Source organism: Narcine bancroftii, chromosome 2, assembly GCF_036971445.1.
Source record: "Narcine bancroftii isolate sNarBan1 chromosome 2, sNarBan1.hap1, whole genome shotgun sequence".
Taxonomy (NCBI): Eukaryota; Metazoa; Chordata; class Chondrichthyes; order Torpediniformes; family Narcinidae; genus Narcine; species Narcine bancroftii.
In genome coordinates, this window is record NC_091470.1 from 277,309,644 (window position 1) to 277,324,147 (window position 14,504).

The 14,504-nt window shown below is 42.6% G+C and overlaps 1 protein-coding gene across 2 annotated transcripts in view; it reads left to right on the forward strand.

Moving 5' to 3' along the window:
- Positions 1–14,504, forward strand: part of dpy19l1l (dpy-19-like 1, like (H. sapiens)) — a 110,054-nt gene that overhangs the window by 92,961 nt on the left and 2,589 nt on the right. For both annotated transcript variants that reach the window (XM_069921029.1, XM_069921028.1), the window contains 5 exons: positions 2,745–2,800; positions 3,770–3,794; positions 6,768–6,887; positions 8,685–8,859; positions 14,396–14,495. In XM_069921029.1, coding sequence (XP_069777130.1) covers positions 2,745–2,800; positions 3,770–3,794; positions 6,768–6,887; positions 8,685–8,859; positions 14,396–14,495 — 476 coding nt within the window. The remainder of the gene's footprint in view (positions 1–2,744; positions 2,801–3,769; positions 3,795–6,767; positions 6,888–8,684; positions 8,860–14,395; positions 14,496–14,504) is intronic.

Genomic DNA, 14,504 nt, shown 5'->3' on the forward strand with positions numbered 1-14,504 from the left:
GAGTTATAATCTCTGGATTACTGCCTGTGCCATTGGCTAGTGGGAGCAAGAATAGGAAGTTATGACAGCTGAAGAGTTGGTGCAGGGGTTCATATTTGTGGATCATTGGAATCTCTTCTGGGGAAGGTATGACCTGTACAAAAAGGATGGGTTGCACCTGAACGGGGAAGCAACTAATATCCTGGTGGGCAAGTTTGCTAGAGCTGTTGGGGAGAGTTTAAACTAGTTTGGCTGGGGGGGGTGGGGGGGGGGTGGGAACTAGAATGAGAGGGTAGCGAATATGGCAGATCAGATAAGATAATATTTATTGTCATGTACAAACATAGAAATGTAATATTACATGAAATTACCTGTAGTCTGCCATAAGGGAACATCTGACCAATCAAAGCAGGGCAAATCCAAACCAGCTAATTAACCACCATAGTTTACTCACAGACATCGGGAAAGTGATGGGAGTTGTCATTTACAGTGCTGTGAACCAGCACTGACTTTTAAATAATCTTCCTGATGCACAGATCCACAGTTTTAATTTGGCCAAGATCACTAAGCCACAGTATTACAGCAGTGTTCCAAACATGAACCAAACCACTGAATCCCAGAGGTGGGGGTGAGAGAGATTGCCCTCAGCATCAAGGTAGCATGTGATGTTAACCCTTGCAGGACTAAATCTAGGGGAAAGTTCACCTCAGACTGCTGCCATTCCTTGTTGGGAGTTGATCATTTCTGGACAATGAGGACAGGAGCTCCACAAGACAATTTCCAAGGTTCAACCAGCTTCAGATGAGGGTAGGAGAGATTGAAACAAGAGGTTAAGAGGCAAAGGTTTAGAAGTAACATGAGGGGTAACTTCTTCACTTAGAGAGTGGTGGCTGTGAGGAATGAGCTTCTGGGAGAAGTAGTGGCGGTAGGGCCCATTTTATCATTTAAGGAAAAATTGGATGGGAGGGGAATGGAGAGTTATGGGCAAGGTTCAGGTAGGTGGGACTAGAGGAGAGTACTTGGTTTGGTGTGGATTAGAAGAGCCAAGATGGCCTGTTTCCATGCTATAATTGTTATATGAATGACCTTTCTTCTTGTTTTAGATCAGAAGTGGGGATGCTTGAATCACAAACATTTGGCATTCAATGTAATTATCATCACCGAGTTCCCTCCATGTCCACCATTTTACTAGATGTAGGTCAAATACTTTTTGCAATAACTACTGATGAAATCATAACACAAGAATTCTGTCAAATACAATTGTACGAAGTACAAAAGTTGATCAAAACTTTAGCATTTCAGACATTGACAATTTTGAGTTGCTGTAATGAGAAAGGACAGGACAAGTCCACGATAGGAGAGAAATAGGAGGATATAGTCCAAATGCAGCCTGATGGGGTTAGTGTAGATAGGTATTTTGGTCAGTATGGACGAGTTGGGCCAAAATGCCATTTAACTTGATGGATCTTTATAAATATTTGTTAGAATAGTGATTTAACTTGAAGGTCCATTGGAGGCAATGACATTTCTTTATTGCTTCTTGGCATAATACTCTTGAAACACGTTGGCCACATTTTCTGCACAGCAAGCTTCCAAAACATCGAATAGGTTTGTAGGTCATTCTTGTCATCTGGAGGGGCAGATGGGCTCAGTTTAATGCCTCATTTAGTTTTCACCAACAATGTTCTCTCAGTCTACTATTGGGAGTGGGGCTCAAACTCTCAACCTTCTGGTAATTATGACTGAAAGAACCAATCATTGTTGCATCAAAGAACACTTCTAAAATCTTTCTTGCCTCCATCTTCCATACTGAAGGCTCAAAGCCCTTTGTTTCTTCCTTGCTTTTTATTGCCTTTTCTCTGGCCTGTGCTCCTCCCCCCGCCCATTTTTTTCCTTACCATGACACTTTTTATTCAGGCACCTACTTGCTTTTTACTCATACCTTGAAGAAACGCTAGTTAAATATCTTACCTCCTATGGACACTGCAAGATCATCTGAATTCCTACAGCATTTTTGTGATTTTACTTCAAACATTTAGATTAAATTGGTGAAAATCAATGCTGTGAGCAAGTCAGGTATTGAGGTTCAATTGCATCTTTCCATTTGAAAACCTAGCGCTAATGGAGAAGGATGGAACCAAATGTCTTCATTCTAAATTCCCATTTCCAAATGGCACAATAGCTTGTTTTTCTGTGCTTCTAATTTGCACTTACAGGAATTATTGCCCTCATCATTTTGGGGGATTGACTTCGTGATTTATTGAAATTGAAGTACTGAACTCCAGACCAAGGTGATCAGGATGGTGAGAATGTGGTTCACACGGAGTGCAGAGGGGATCATGGGTCCCTTTCCTTCAGTGGTGCTCCTGTTGGGAGAGCTGGTGTGCTCAGCTCAGTCTGCCAGTGACAGGGGTTTTCCTATCTCCACACTGAGAATTACCAGAAAGAATTGGAATGGGAACAGGTGGGATCCTGGCTTTGGTTCCCAAAGAAACTCCAAAAATACTTTATCATTTAATTATAACAAATGAGTGATTGGGAATGAGTGCAGAGTTTTGGGGGACTGGCAGATGTCCTCGCTGATCATCTCCCTGTGTTCCCTCACTGGGTATTGCTCAACCCCCAGTCCCCGCATAAATAGTGAGAACTTTTATGTTGTGGACACTGTACATATCTCATCTGTTCTTTTAAATGTGCTTTAAAATGCAGTTTTTAATCAACCACCACGAATTCAGGAAATGATAATCACGTGTTTTTATTTGCAGACGTTAAGGGAACTGCTCTGTTGGCTAAAGGGAGGAAATTCGCAAATCACGGAGGAGTAAGTGTCCTGTGCAGGCCGTGGATTTTACATCACAAAGGGCAATTTCCTGAAGTTTTTAATGCTGAACAAGTGCTCCTGGGAAGAACGGTGTGCTTTTTAAGATGCTGTGCCATTGTGAAATCGATTATGTTAACTTTTGGGAATTGCAGCTACCAGTGCAACTGGTCGTGTGTATTATCGTGATGTCATTCCATGTGCATCTGGCAGAAGTCACCCCTTTGTGCAGTGCCACCACCCCCATCTCCTTGCGAGGCCCCTGCAGAGGGGGACTTACTGCCACCTCCTCTCCAGGGAGCGATGCATCCCCTGAGTGAGATGGTTGTTGGTGATGTCCAAGGTCCTTTGGGTAACATTTCTTCCATGCCACAGCTCCTGTCGTACAACACTGCTCTGTCAGGTTCTCTCCAAACAGGCACTGGGCCCTGGGGCAGAGAACAGGTATGGACTTACCTGGATTGTGGTCTGCTTGAAGGATCAGGAAATGAGGGGCTGTTGCTTGGTGGGGTGAGCCCTGAATGTGATCATGAAGTTGGTCACCCTAAGCAAACACTGCCAGATGAGTGATCAGTGTGATGGATCTGGATGACGGACTGCACTCAGGCTGACCACAGTTCCTGCAGCTGCCGTCATAGGTGAAACACAACTCTCAGCTCTGTCCTTGGCTGCTCACGTACCTGCCACTGATGGACTGGCCGATTAACTTAAATGAGGAAAGTACAAGGCCTGAGGCATCCCACGGAGATGATGGATTAAAAACTGGCAAAGTAAAGTGTGGCCTCGGTCATTTGGGAAATTATAAATTCAAATTCTGGCTTACTGTTGGTAGTATTTGTGACTAACTTTAGCTTCAAAGCAAGAGTTTATTGGGAGTTAAAGTGCCTTTCAAAGAACAAGCTGCTAGGGGAGCTCCACAGCTTCCAGCATCAGCAGACTGGTGTCCACTGAAAGTGTGTTTGTTTTTCCTAGGAGCAAGATTCCAACCCAAGGAGAGGTAATGCATTTATAACAAGGCTTTATGAAATGTTACTAAATGTCCAGTTTTAGTTTGTGGGAGAAAGATAACATTGAAATCCTGTCACTGGACTCATTAACCAGCATGTAAAGTAGGGGGTAAGCAGCTTATGATGGTTTTAAGTAGCACTGGTCTCTCTCTACCACCAATTCTGAAAACTTGCTAATCATGTCACCTACATTCTCATCAAAATCATTTATATGACGCATCAGTGGACCCAGCACTGATCCCCGTGGCACACAACTGGTCACAGGGCTCCAATCTGACAAATAACCCTCCATTACTATGATGTTGTGCCGCCCTATTTAAACCTAGCATCAATAATCCTTTCCAACCTCACAACTCATAACCCTCTACTTTTCTTACATCTGCGAGTCTATCTGTCTTTAAATGTCTATTATACCAGCCTCCACTACCACCCCTGCCAATGCATTCTCGCTGCCCACCATTCTCTGTTAAAATGCAAGCTCTAACGCAGGAGTGGCCAACTTTTTCATTTTTAATTTAGATATACAACATAGCAACAGGCCATTTTGGCCTACGAGTAGGTTAATTGGCCAGTATGGACTCGTGGGCCAAAATAGCCTGTTATTGTGCTCTATGTCTAAATTAAAAGGTTGGGCACCCCTGCTCTAACATCTCCCTTAAACTTTCCTCCATTCACCTTAAACAGATTTGCTCTAGTATTGGCCATTGACTTCCTGGGGAGGGGACTTCAAAAATCTCATTTAAATTTTTGAGATGTTATTTTGCATGCTCAAAGCCATGCTGACTATATCTAATCAGTTTCCAAATGCATGTAGATCCTGTCCCTCAGAATCCCTTCCAATAATTTTCCTACCACTAAAGCAAGACTTTTTGATCTGTAATTCCCTGGTTAACACAACACTATTACAGTTCCAGCGACCTGGTTTGACCTGGCGCTAGCTGGAAAGAGTTTGTATATTCTCCTTGTGTCTGCGTGGGTTTCCGCTGGATGCTCTGGTTTCCTCTCACCTTTTAATAAGTATGGGGGTTGTAGGTCAATTGGAGAATTTGGGCTGGAAGTGTCTAAATTTTTTTTAAATTTAAAGATACAAAATTAGACACTCCAATTTTCCAGTACCTTACCTTTGGCTAATAGAAGAACCAAGCAGCAATTTCCTCATTTCCTTTCCACATTATCCTAAGATACACCTGGCCAAGCCCTGGGGATTTATTCATCTTTATGTGCTTCAAGATCGCCAACATCTCTCCTCCTTCACAATGCTGATCTGTTTCAGAATATCACTGTCCCCTCCCAGAACTCACCAGCTTCATGTCCTTGAGCAGGTAAGAGGAACTCGGCAGGTCAGTCAGCATTTCAAATCCAGAAGGAAGGAGATGAGATTATGGATCTCAAGCCTTTTTGTGCTTCTCTAGTTTCATGTCCTTGTGCGCAGTAATACGGACAAGTATTCATTTAAGACCTCACCTATTTCCCGTGATTCCACACACAGATTATCACTGATCCTTTAGGGGACTTATTATCCCCTTTACTGAAAATCCTTGGTATCTGGAATTCAAGAAACTGGCACAAAAAAAATCGAGGAAATAAATACCAGTAAATAATTTTAAAATAAAAGTTTAAAATTGTAGAAGTAAATGTTCTCTGAAGCAATGCACACCCCTTGGTGAAGATGGGAGCAAACATGGGAGCATCCCGGTCATGCCCTGCCTGCAGCAACTGTTTGAATCAAGCTGTGCATGAATAAAATGGTGTCGCTCAGGATAAAGATCTGGCCGATGCCGTTCGCTGCTGGGGTGGCTTTCCCAAAGTGTCTCCTTATCCCTGCTTAGTAAGAGTCTTTATCGTACTAAGTATAATAGTAAGGCTTTATCTGTAAACTCAGAGGGGGGGGGGGAGAGGGGTTAATTATGATGGTGTAATGCTTAGCATATGCAATACTGTTTCAACCAGCAGCAGAGATTCGAATTTAAATTTTGTAGGTTATGGAGATTACCTGATTAAAGTGAACTTTACATAATTAAGGTCTACAATACTGATTTTTTTCCCCCCAAATTATTTTACATTTTGCACTATGTATTCTTCATGCAGGTGTATTAGGCATTGTAAGACTGTGCCTCAGTCAACTGGAAAATTTGCATATCTAGAATCAGCAATCACCGTAGGTGGCAGCCACTAGGGATTTTGCTTAAAAGGAATCTTCTAGGATTCTCCTGTTGGTCAGGGATATTTTGTGACCCCCTTTATGACCTCCAAATTTTTTTGTGTATTTGTAGATCTTTGTTCGCCTATACCTGACGTATACCATCTTTTTTTTTCCTGACCAGACCCTCAATATCCCTGCTCAACCAGCCTTCGTTACTTCTTCCATCTAACAGAAGAAACATGCTGGCCCTGAGCTCTCCATTAAATCTCTCCAGCTTGCCTGAAGTCTTGACAATGCAAACAGCCTCATTCCTGTCTGATGGTATCAAAATTAGTCTTTCCCCCAAATTGCAGCTTAACTTGAGGACAAGTTCTACCTTTCTCTAGAAACATTATGAAACTAATAGAATCACAGTCACTGGTCCAAACATGCTCTCTCACTGACACATCAGGCCCTTGCCAAACCTTATTTCCTCATGGAGTGTTGCCCTGGCTCGAGTGAGGCCATCTACATATTGCTTCAGCAAACTTTCTAGGACACACTTAACACATTCTAATCATGTATCACTGAGGCACTCCCAGTCAAATTTTGAGAAGTTAAGATGCTACTGTATTCCTGCTCTTATTTCCCTGCATATTTGCCCCTCTCATTCCTGTTGACTATTCAGTTCCTGAGCCAACTGTGGGTGTCTGTCCTGAGGCCTTGCTGTTAAGGTGAGGTGGGAGTGGTGGGAAGGCTTGTGTGTGTTCGATATTGTCATAACTATTCAGAATTGGACTGTGTCCACCAGTGTGTGACATGTATTTTTTTTTCTCTGCAGCTGGTCTACCATGTTTTGCAATTGGTAGCATTCACACTGCTGGCCATTCTCATCATGAGGCTCAAACTTTTCCTCACACCTCACATGTGTCTCATGGCTTCGCTAATTTGTTCCAGACAGGTAAGAGGAGCTTCTCCAGTGAGGTTTAAATGTGCCTGTTCATCTCGGACCGTTACATGACTGACAGATGAGACTTTCGACAAAGGTTGCTGCATCCTGCTGGGCTAGTTTCATTAGGCAGTGTTTTGTGGTTTTGATGTCTGGTCTTTCTCCTGAGGTCCCCAGCATCACTGAAGCCCATTGATGAGCAGTATGGATATCATTGTATGTGTTGCTCCAAATAATGTCCCATGTCCAATCACGTACTGTGTTTCAGCGGTAACTTCGATCTCAAGTGCGGAAGTGGGATGTTGGATGCTGATTGTATAATGTTCAGTTACATTGGCAAACCCCTCAGCAAATGCTGCACGCAGTCAGGTTACTGGAGTCCAAGCAGGTATGGTCTGATGAGTAATGTGCTTTACAAATAGTCCAAGTCTACATCTTCAAGAGGCAGTTGAATCATCTATTTCTGGAAACAGCTGATGTTAACATTGGACTTTTCATCATCAGGATGGATTTGATGGAAAGTGGTCAAAGGTTAATATTTTTTCTCTCTGGTTACGGTACGCCAGCTCAGATATGAACTGAACTTCACACCTCGGAGACTGTGACTGATGTTCCGTCAACCAGGAAATACAGATCAACTGGAATCCGCCTCGGGCTCATATGTCACAATGAGGCTCGGTCTCCCTCCCTCAGCTTTTTAAATCATCCTTGTTGTACAATGCCATTATCATCACCGCAATCCCATCACCAACATCTATGAGCCATTGATGAGGGAGTGAAGAGTGCCACACAACTTCACTTCCTAACACTCAAGACCTTTCTACCTTCAAGGCATGAGTGTATTGGATGCTCTCCACCTGCCTTAGAGAAGTGCAGCTCCAATGGTTTTAAAGCATAGCACTATTGCCAGGTCATTCAAGGCACTTCTAACTGCAGCTCTTGATGTGCTCAAAGCCCAGAAGTTCAGGGAAGATGCTTTCATCTGTGTTAGAGGGAAGGACTAGAAAATCTGGGGTGCCGTCAAGCTTAGGACAGAGGGATTAAGAGCAGTGAGGGATGTAGCATAGTGATTTTGTTTCCAGTTATGGAAGGACCAGAGAAAACAAGTTTGAAACAGCTGCAAAAGAGCTGAAGGCTACCTGAAAAAGAGCTGTGTTCTGTCATGAATTCTGAAGCTCCCTGCTCCACAGGTTCAACAGGAGCTTGGAGGAAGTTGGATCAATTCCTGGGAGCAAACTGATTGCAGGGTTACTTGGAGAGGTTAAAGAAGTAGAAATTGCAGAGCTGGGCATGGACTCTTACCATTCTGTCCCTTCATAGTCAAGAGGCTTGCGAACAGGAGGCTGCCCATTATGTCCATGTTGAGCACAAAAGGGAACATCCTCGCTCCTGGCCAACTTCAGTCCATTACTTTGGTGCTCCTCAGGGTCATCTAATGCCTTGTTAAACTTGACAAAGTTTCCTGCCTCCATCACCCTTCTAGGACTGAGTTCCCAGCAGCGACCTCTCAGGGGAAAAAATTTCCCCAAAACAATTTAAATTGATCTCCCCTTGATACTGTGCTGTGGAACTCTTCATTCTGTCTCAGGTGTTCACAGCATAAACTGTGGGAGGGACCCAGCAGGAAGTTGTGTACATTTTACATTGCTGTGAAGTCGTCTCTTGAACAGATGCCATTATTCATTAACTTTGGATTTATTCTTCAAGTAATCTTTGAAGTTCCTTCTCTGCCTTTCTGCACCAACCTGAAACTGTCCTTGTAACATTGAAAGTTGGTTGCTGAGTTTAGCTTTTTTTCTTCCTTTGAAGCTGTTTTGGTGGATCAGGAATAAGACCCATCATCAGATACTTGTATCTATGATACTGGCGGTAATGGCTGTTCAGGGAATCATGAACCTGAAGGAACAGTGGAGTCTCATAGGAGAGTTCAGCAACTTCCCCCAGGAGGAGTTACTGGAGTGGATTAAAGAAAATACTGCGAAGGGTAAGTGGAATCTGGAGTTAAGCAAAGCTTAGAAAAGGTCTCCCTCCTCTCAGAAGTAAAATATGAAAATGCATAATTAAAAGCACAATGCTGGATAAACTTGGCAGGTCAGTGCAAATTTCAGATTTTATTACCAGAGTACATATTGTATATTTTGGCTTATAAGTTGATCCCCATTTTTCAGCCTAATTTTAAGGGTTTTATGGTATTTCTGGCATATAAGTCACTTCCATTTTTCAGGCTGTCTGAGCCTCCCAGGAACAACCCAATTTTTTTTTTAAAACACCCCAGTTGCGAGTAACAAAGCTGTAAATTAAGCAAGTTTTAAAAAACCTTGGCCTACCAGTCAGCAACGGTGAAAGCCCACAGAGCTGGAGCGGCAACATCGTGCTTCAGGTGTGAGCAGAAACCTCAGGCGACAGCAGCGATGGCCCACGGAGCTGGAGCGCCGACATTGTGCTCCAGGTGGGAGCAGGAACCTCAGTCCACCAGGTAGGAGCGGTGATGGCAACCTCAGGGTCCCAGGTGGGGGCATTTATGGCTGCGCCCACCGGTGCGGAGGTGTTGGGGAGTAGCAGTGCTGGTTGTGGGGAGGTACTTCCAGCATCAACTTATACACCGAATTGATGTCATTCTGTTTTTTTCGGTGAATTTAAGGTCTCAAAAGTATATCCAGTGTACAAATTGAGCCCTCTTTTTTATTTTTGAGAAATTATTTAGGATTTCACGACATGTCATGTACCATATATTTTTGGCATATAAGTCATCATGTACAACTCTGAGATTCCTTTTACCTGCAGGCATATAGCAGAGATACATAACTAACATTACTTTGATGAAAGGCTCAAACCCAAAGCGATGGTTATGTATCTATCTTTTCTATATAATATACACTGACCTGCTGAGCTCCCTCTCTGCAGCCTCTTACGCTCTAACCTCTTCCCATAGCTCATACCCTCTTTTCCAGGCAAGGTCCTGGTAAATCTGTTTCCTTTCCTAAGCCTTCACATCCTTCTGTAGTAGGGTCACATAATTTTATGCTCCCGCAGCATGGTTAGTATAGCGGTTATTGTGATGCTATTACAGTGCCAGCAACCTGGGTTCAAATTAGGGACTGTTTGTATGCTCTCCCCATATCTGCAGGTTTCCTCTGGGTGCTCCAGTTTCCTCCTACATTCCAAAGACATATGGGATCAGTAGGTTAACTGGTCACATGGGTGTATTTAGGCGGCGCGGACTTGTGGGCTGGAAGGGTCAGTTCCATGTTCTATTGCTAAATTAAATTTTTTTAAATGCTTATTTTTCTTTTTGAGTAAATTCACAACATCTCTTGTCATCCAAGGTTGCCTTACTTTGCCGTCCTTGTCTTTCTTCACTGGACCATGTCAGTTCTGGACTCTTAATTATTTGGTCCTTCGACAATTCCCACGTTAGTTACAGCTTTTCCCAATAACAGCTGCTCCCAATAAACTCCTGCCTAATAATGTCATAGTTTTCCCTCCCTTTATTTAGTAGTTTGCTGCATGGTCCAACCTCATTATTATTTGTAACTCCCTTGAAACGAGTGGAGTTCTAATCACTTTTCTCAGGAGTTTGCCAGCACTGTGTGTCATGCAATATCCGGTCTCTGTGATCTCAGTTAATTAATAGTGTCATTTCAGCAATCCTCCAGTACAACGTGATCCCCAGTGAGGTTTGTTAAAAAGCACAAATGCTGGGGAAGAACTCAACCAAGGTGAAACATTTAGGATCAGTGACTTATCCCCAGAACAGACTTTTTCCTTGGCTTCTGCTAGTATCTTGGGGTTTATCCTAGTGATTTATCTGCTTTTAGTATTCATCCCACTCTCTATCCTATCCAATATTTCACACTGTCTGCATTACACCCAGTATCCCCCTCTTCTTTGATATTCCTTTCGCCCTTGTACCTCATGAGGAGTTGATGAAAGCTTTGTTCTTTTTGCCTGAACTTGCCCTGTATGTTTCCTACCATCCATGAGAATATGGAAGCTTCTTGGAAAAGTATTTGACTTGAACCTTCCTTGGAAGCTTGGCATCTCTGACCATTTACTCCTGGGTAATTGTTTCTAAATCACCATGTAAAATCAGCTTTGCCCTATTCGATAACTTTTGCTTCTAAGATCAGTCTTTTGTGTAACAAGGAAAAGTTTAAATGAATTATGCTTAGGTTTATAACATCATGCGGGGCATGGTTACAGTGAAGACTCACCAATCTTTTCCCCAGGGTAGTCAATGTAGAACTAGAGGGCAGAGATTTAGGATGAAAGGGGAGAGATTTAAGAGAGACCTGAGGAGCAAAATTTCCACTCAGAGGGTGGTCCGTATCTAGGACGAGCTGCCAGAGTAAGCTGTAAAAGAGGATACGATACTACATTCAAAAAACATTTGGACAAATTTCTGGATAGGAATGGTTTAGAAGGATATGGACAAAATGCAGTCAAATGGGGCAGGCCCAGAATGCCAACTTGGACAGCATGGATGATTTGGGCCAAAGGGTTTGTTCTCTGCTATGTGTAGGAGCAAATAGAAATACCACACAGAGTTTACGTTCAGTTGGCGATTTATTAAAACTGATGTGTACCAGGCGATCAAAGCTCATCTCCTGAGTATGATGTTGTTACAGGTTTTATACTCTCAATGGACACAATTACAGAAACTTGATTAACTTAGTTTTACTGTTTTAATTACAGAATGGGAATTACAAAGATCTAATTACTGGCAAGATAAAGGTTGATTACAGAATAGGATGCTTATTTAACTTGGCTAATAATAGGACTAAGCTGTTTTCAACAATTGGCGTATGTCATGAATGTAACTTAATACCTGTAAATCAAATTTCATATTGCAGCAAAGGGTGCACGCTATACATAATTAATTGTGTTCCAGAAATTTGGGGGCTTTCACTGCTGTATTCCAGCAGTGAAGACTCTTGCGTATGTCTTCAGTTCCCTGTTAACTACATTAGCATAATCCACATCCCTCTTTTCTAGTTGTAGCCATCACTATTCTTTCCTCTACTGCGCTGTGTATCTGACTCTGTCCCTTTCTTCCACCTGAATAACTGTGTATCCTGATGCTGCTCTGATGTAATATTGATCTTAATTCTAACCTCTAAAGAGGTTCCTTAATGCACCAACTTCACATTTCCAGCATTTGTTGTACTTTACATTTGTCTTGTCCATCTGTTACACAATGATATTTCCATTTGCCACAAGTACCTTTCCTTATAGCCTAACTGGGATGAAACCAATGACTAATCTGTCTGCTCAAAGTCCAAACTAAAACAGCTGGTCAGCAGCCAACAGCAAATTGTTTTAAACAACATTTTGCTATTGCAGCTTCTGTGTATTCTTACTGAGGAGGAAAGAGGGAATGGGGGGTCTTAGCTTAGTGCTTTAATCAGAGATCAGCAGTTTGGTCACAGGACGCAGGCCAACAGCTCCATTCACCTGGGATGTTAGTTCGGGAGACACAGAGAGTCAGAGGCAATGATAACAGTAATGTTCTTTAGCTACCTCATTGAACATCTTCCTCCCAGTTATCTGTAGCTCCTTTTGCACAGAGTTTGAAAGCTGGGTTTTATCCACCTTTTGTGTTCTGAGTAAAAAAATCAAAGGCATATTGGGGGAGTTTAGACTTGCTTGTCTTTGATCTGCCAAGGTAGGAGCGTATCGATGCGGGACCTATCTAAAATGGTCAACCCATGTTGCCGGGTCGAAATGTCATGGAAAGATGATGTCACGATGTTGGGACAAGAAAAGGTTCATAGTCAATAGCAAGTAGAGCAATGGACACTACTAGGCACATAATGTGTGAATGTCCGCACCGCCTGTGTGAATCAGATTCAGTGGGTCTGGACACAAGAGATTGCAATCATACGTAGATTTTATTAATACACCACAATTTGTAGAAGAGCATAGGAAAATGTTACTGGAATAAAACACATGTGTGTAGCGGATGATGTTTGTGCTCAGACGCCATCATGTTGAAATAGCGAGACCACACCTGAAGTTGTCAGCAAGCAAAAAGCGTTTATTACAGTGTTATAGGGCTTGATATAGACACACAACATGTGACCTAGCATCATGACATCTGAAGTGCTAATGACTTCATGATGTAGCTACGTTGAGTAGGCCAGGGCTTCTCAGTAGATCTACAGGTGCTGCTGAGTCACTATGCCTCGTGGCTGTAGTGGCTAGTTGCCAGTATTTAGGAGGCTGTTGTATCTAGCTGTCACAAGACAGGAGCTGTTAGCGCTGGTTCTGCCCACTCCCTCCAAGTGTACCGCGACATGCGCACAATTTATAAAAGATCGTAGGAAAATGTTAAACAGTACACAATTACTGCTCCTATGTCTTATGATCTTATGCACCATCCTTTCAGCACACTTTTATATCTCATGTATTAGTTCAGATTACCTATATCAACAATGGACTTTTATAGACACTTAATACTCTGGCACGCATTTGTTGGCAGATAGCTAAAGTTGCTATAATGCAAAACCATTCTGTAACCTCAATCTCTGCAGCCATAAAGATTGTAAATTTTAAGGGTGAATGTCTATCTGTGAAAATTGCTAAAATCAACAGAAATAGTCAACCACTTATAAACTGTGCATAGTATTATAACAATTTCCCACACTCCTTTATAAACTCTGCGTGTGTGTGCTTTATTCCACTTAACATTTTCTACGCTTTTCTATAATTGTGGTGTGTTAATAAAAGCTACGTGTGATTGCAGACCATTATGTCCAGACCCACCGAATTTGATTCTTTTCTCAACACATCACACTAGGCACTGATGCTGCTGTGCTACAGCTACATGCTGGCTTCCTGTGTAAAAGGACTCAGAGCTGGCTTTTCTCTGTTCTGTGTGAACAAGCAAGCCTGCTTCGAAAGATGGGTCATGTATCCGGCAATACGTGGCCTTTTCAATGTAAAAGGGACTAATGATTAGGATACTATTTGGGGGGTGTGTGTATAGACTGACTTGGATTTGACTGCAGTTCATTGTGCTTTAAAACTGAATAAACAGCTACCATTAATATTTCATTCCCATACTCCATTCCCATATTGATATGTCTGACCATGGCCTCGGGCACTCCCAAAATGAGCCTACTTGCAACACCTAATATTCTGACTGGGCACTCTCCACCAAATGGCATTAATATCAATTTTTTCTATTTCTGTTAGGTCCCTCCCCATTTCTCTCCCCACCCCTTTCCATCTTAGCACTTCAATTTTTTTCTCTTCTACCCTCCTATCCCTATGACTTATTTCCTGTTGCCCTTTGCTTCCCTACCCTTTCCCTCCTCCCCCCACCTTTTTATTCAGCTGCCTGTTTTCTTTCTGCTTATACCTTGACAAAGGGCTTAGATATGAAATGCTATGCTTCTTATAAACACTGTGTGACCTGCTGTGATTCTCCAGCATCTTTGTATATTGCACTCAATCATAGCTTCTGTTTAAACACCATGAACAGATGGCTCTGAACATGGATCCATTGTTTTCTTCAGACGCTGTGTTTGCTGGAGCCATGCCCACGATGGCAAGTATCAAGTTGTCGACAGGAAGGCCCATTGTAAACCACCCACACTATGAAGATGCAGGCCTAAGGTGAGCATC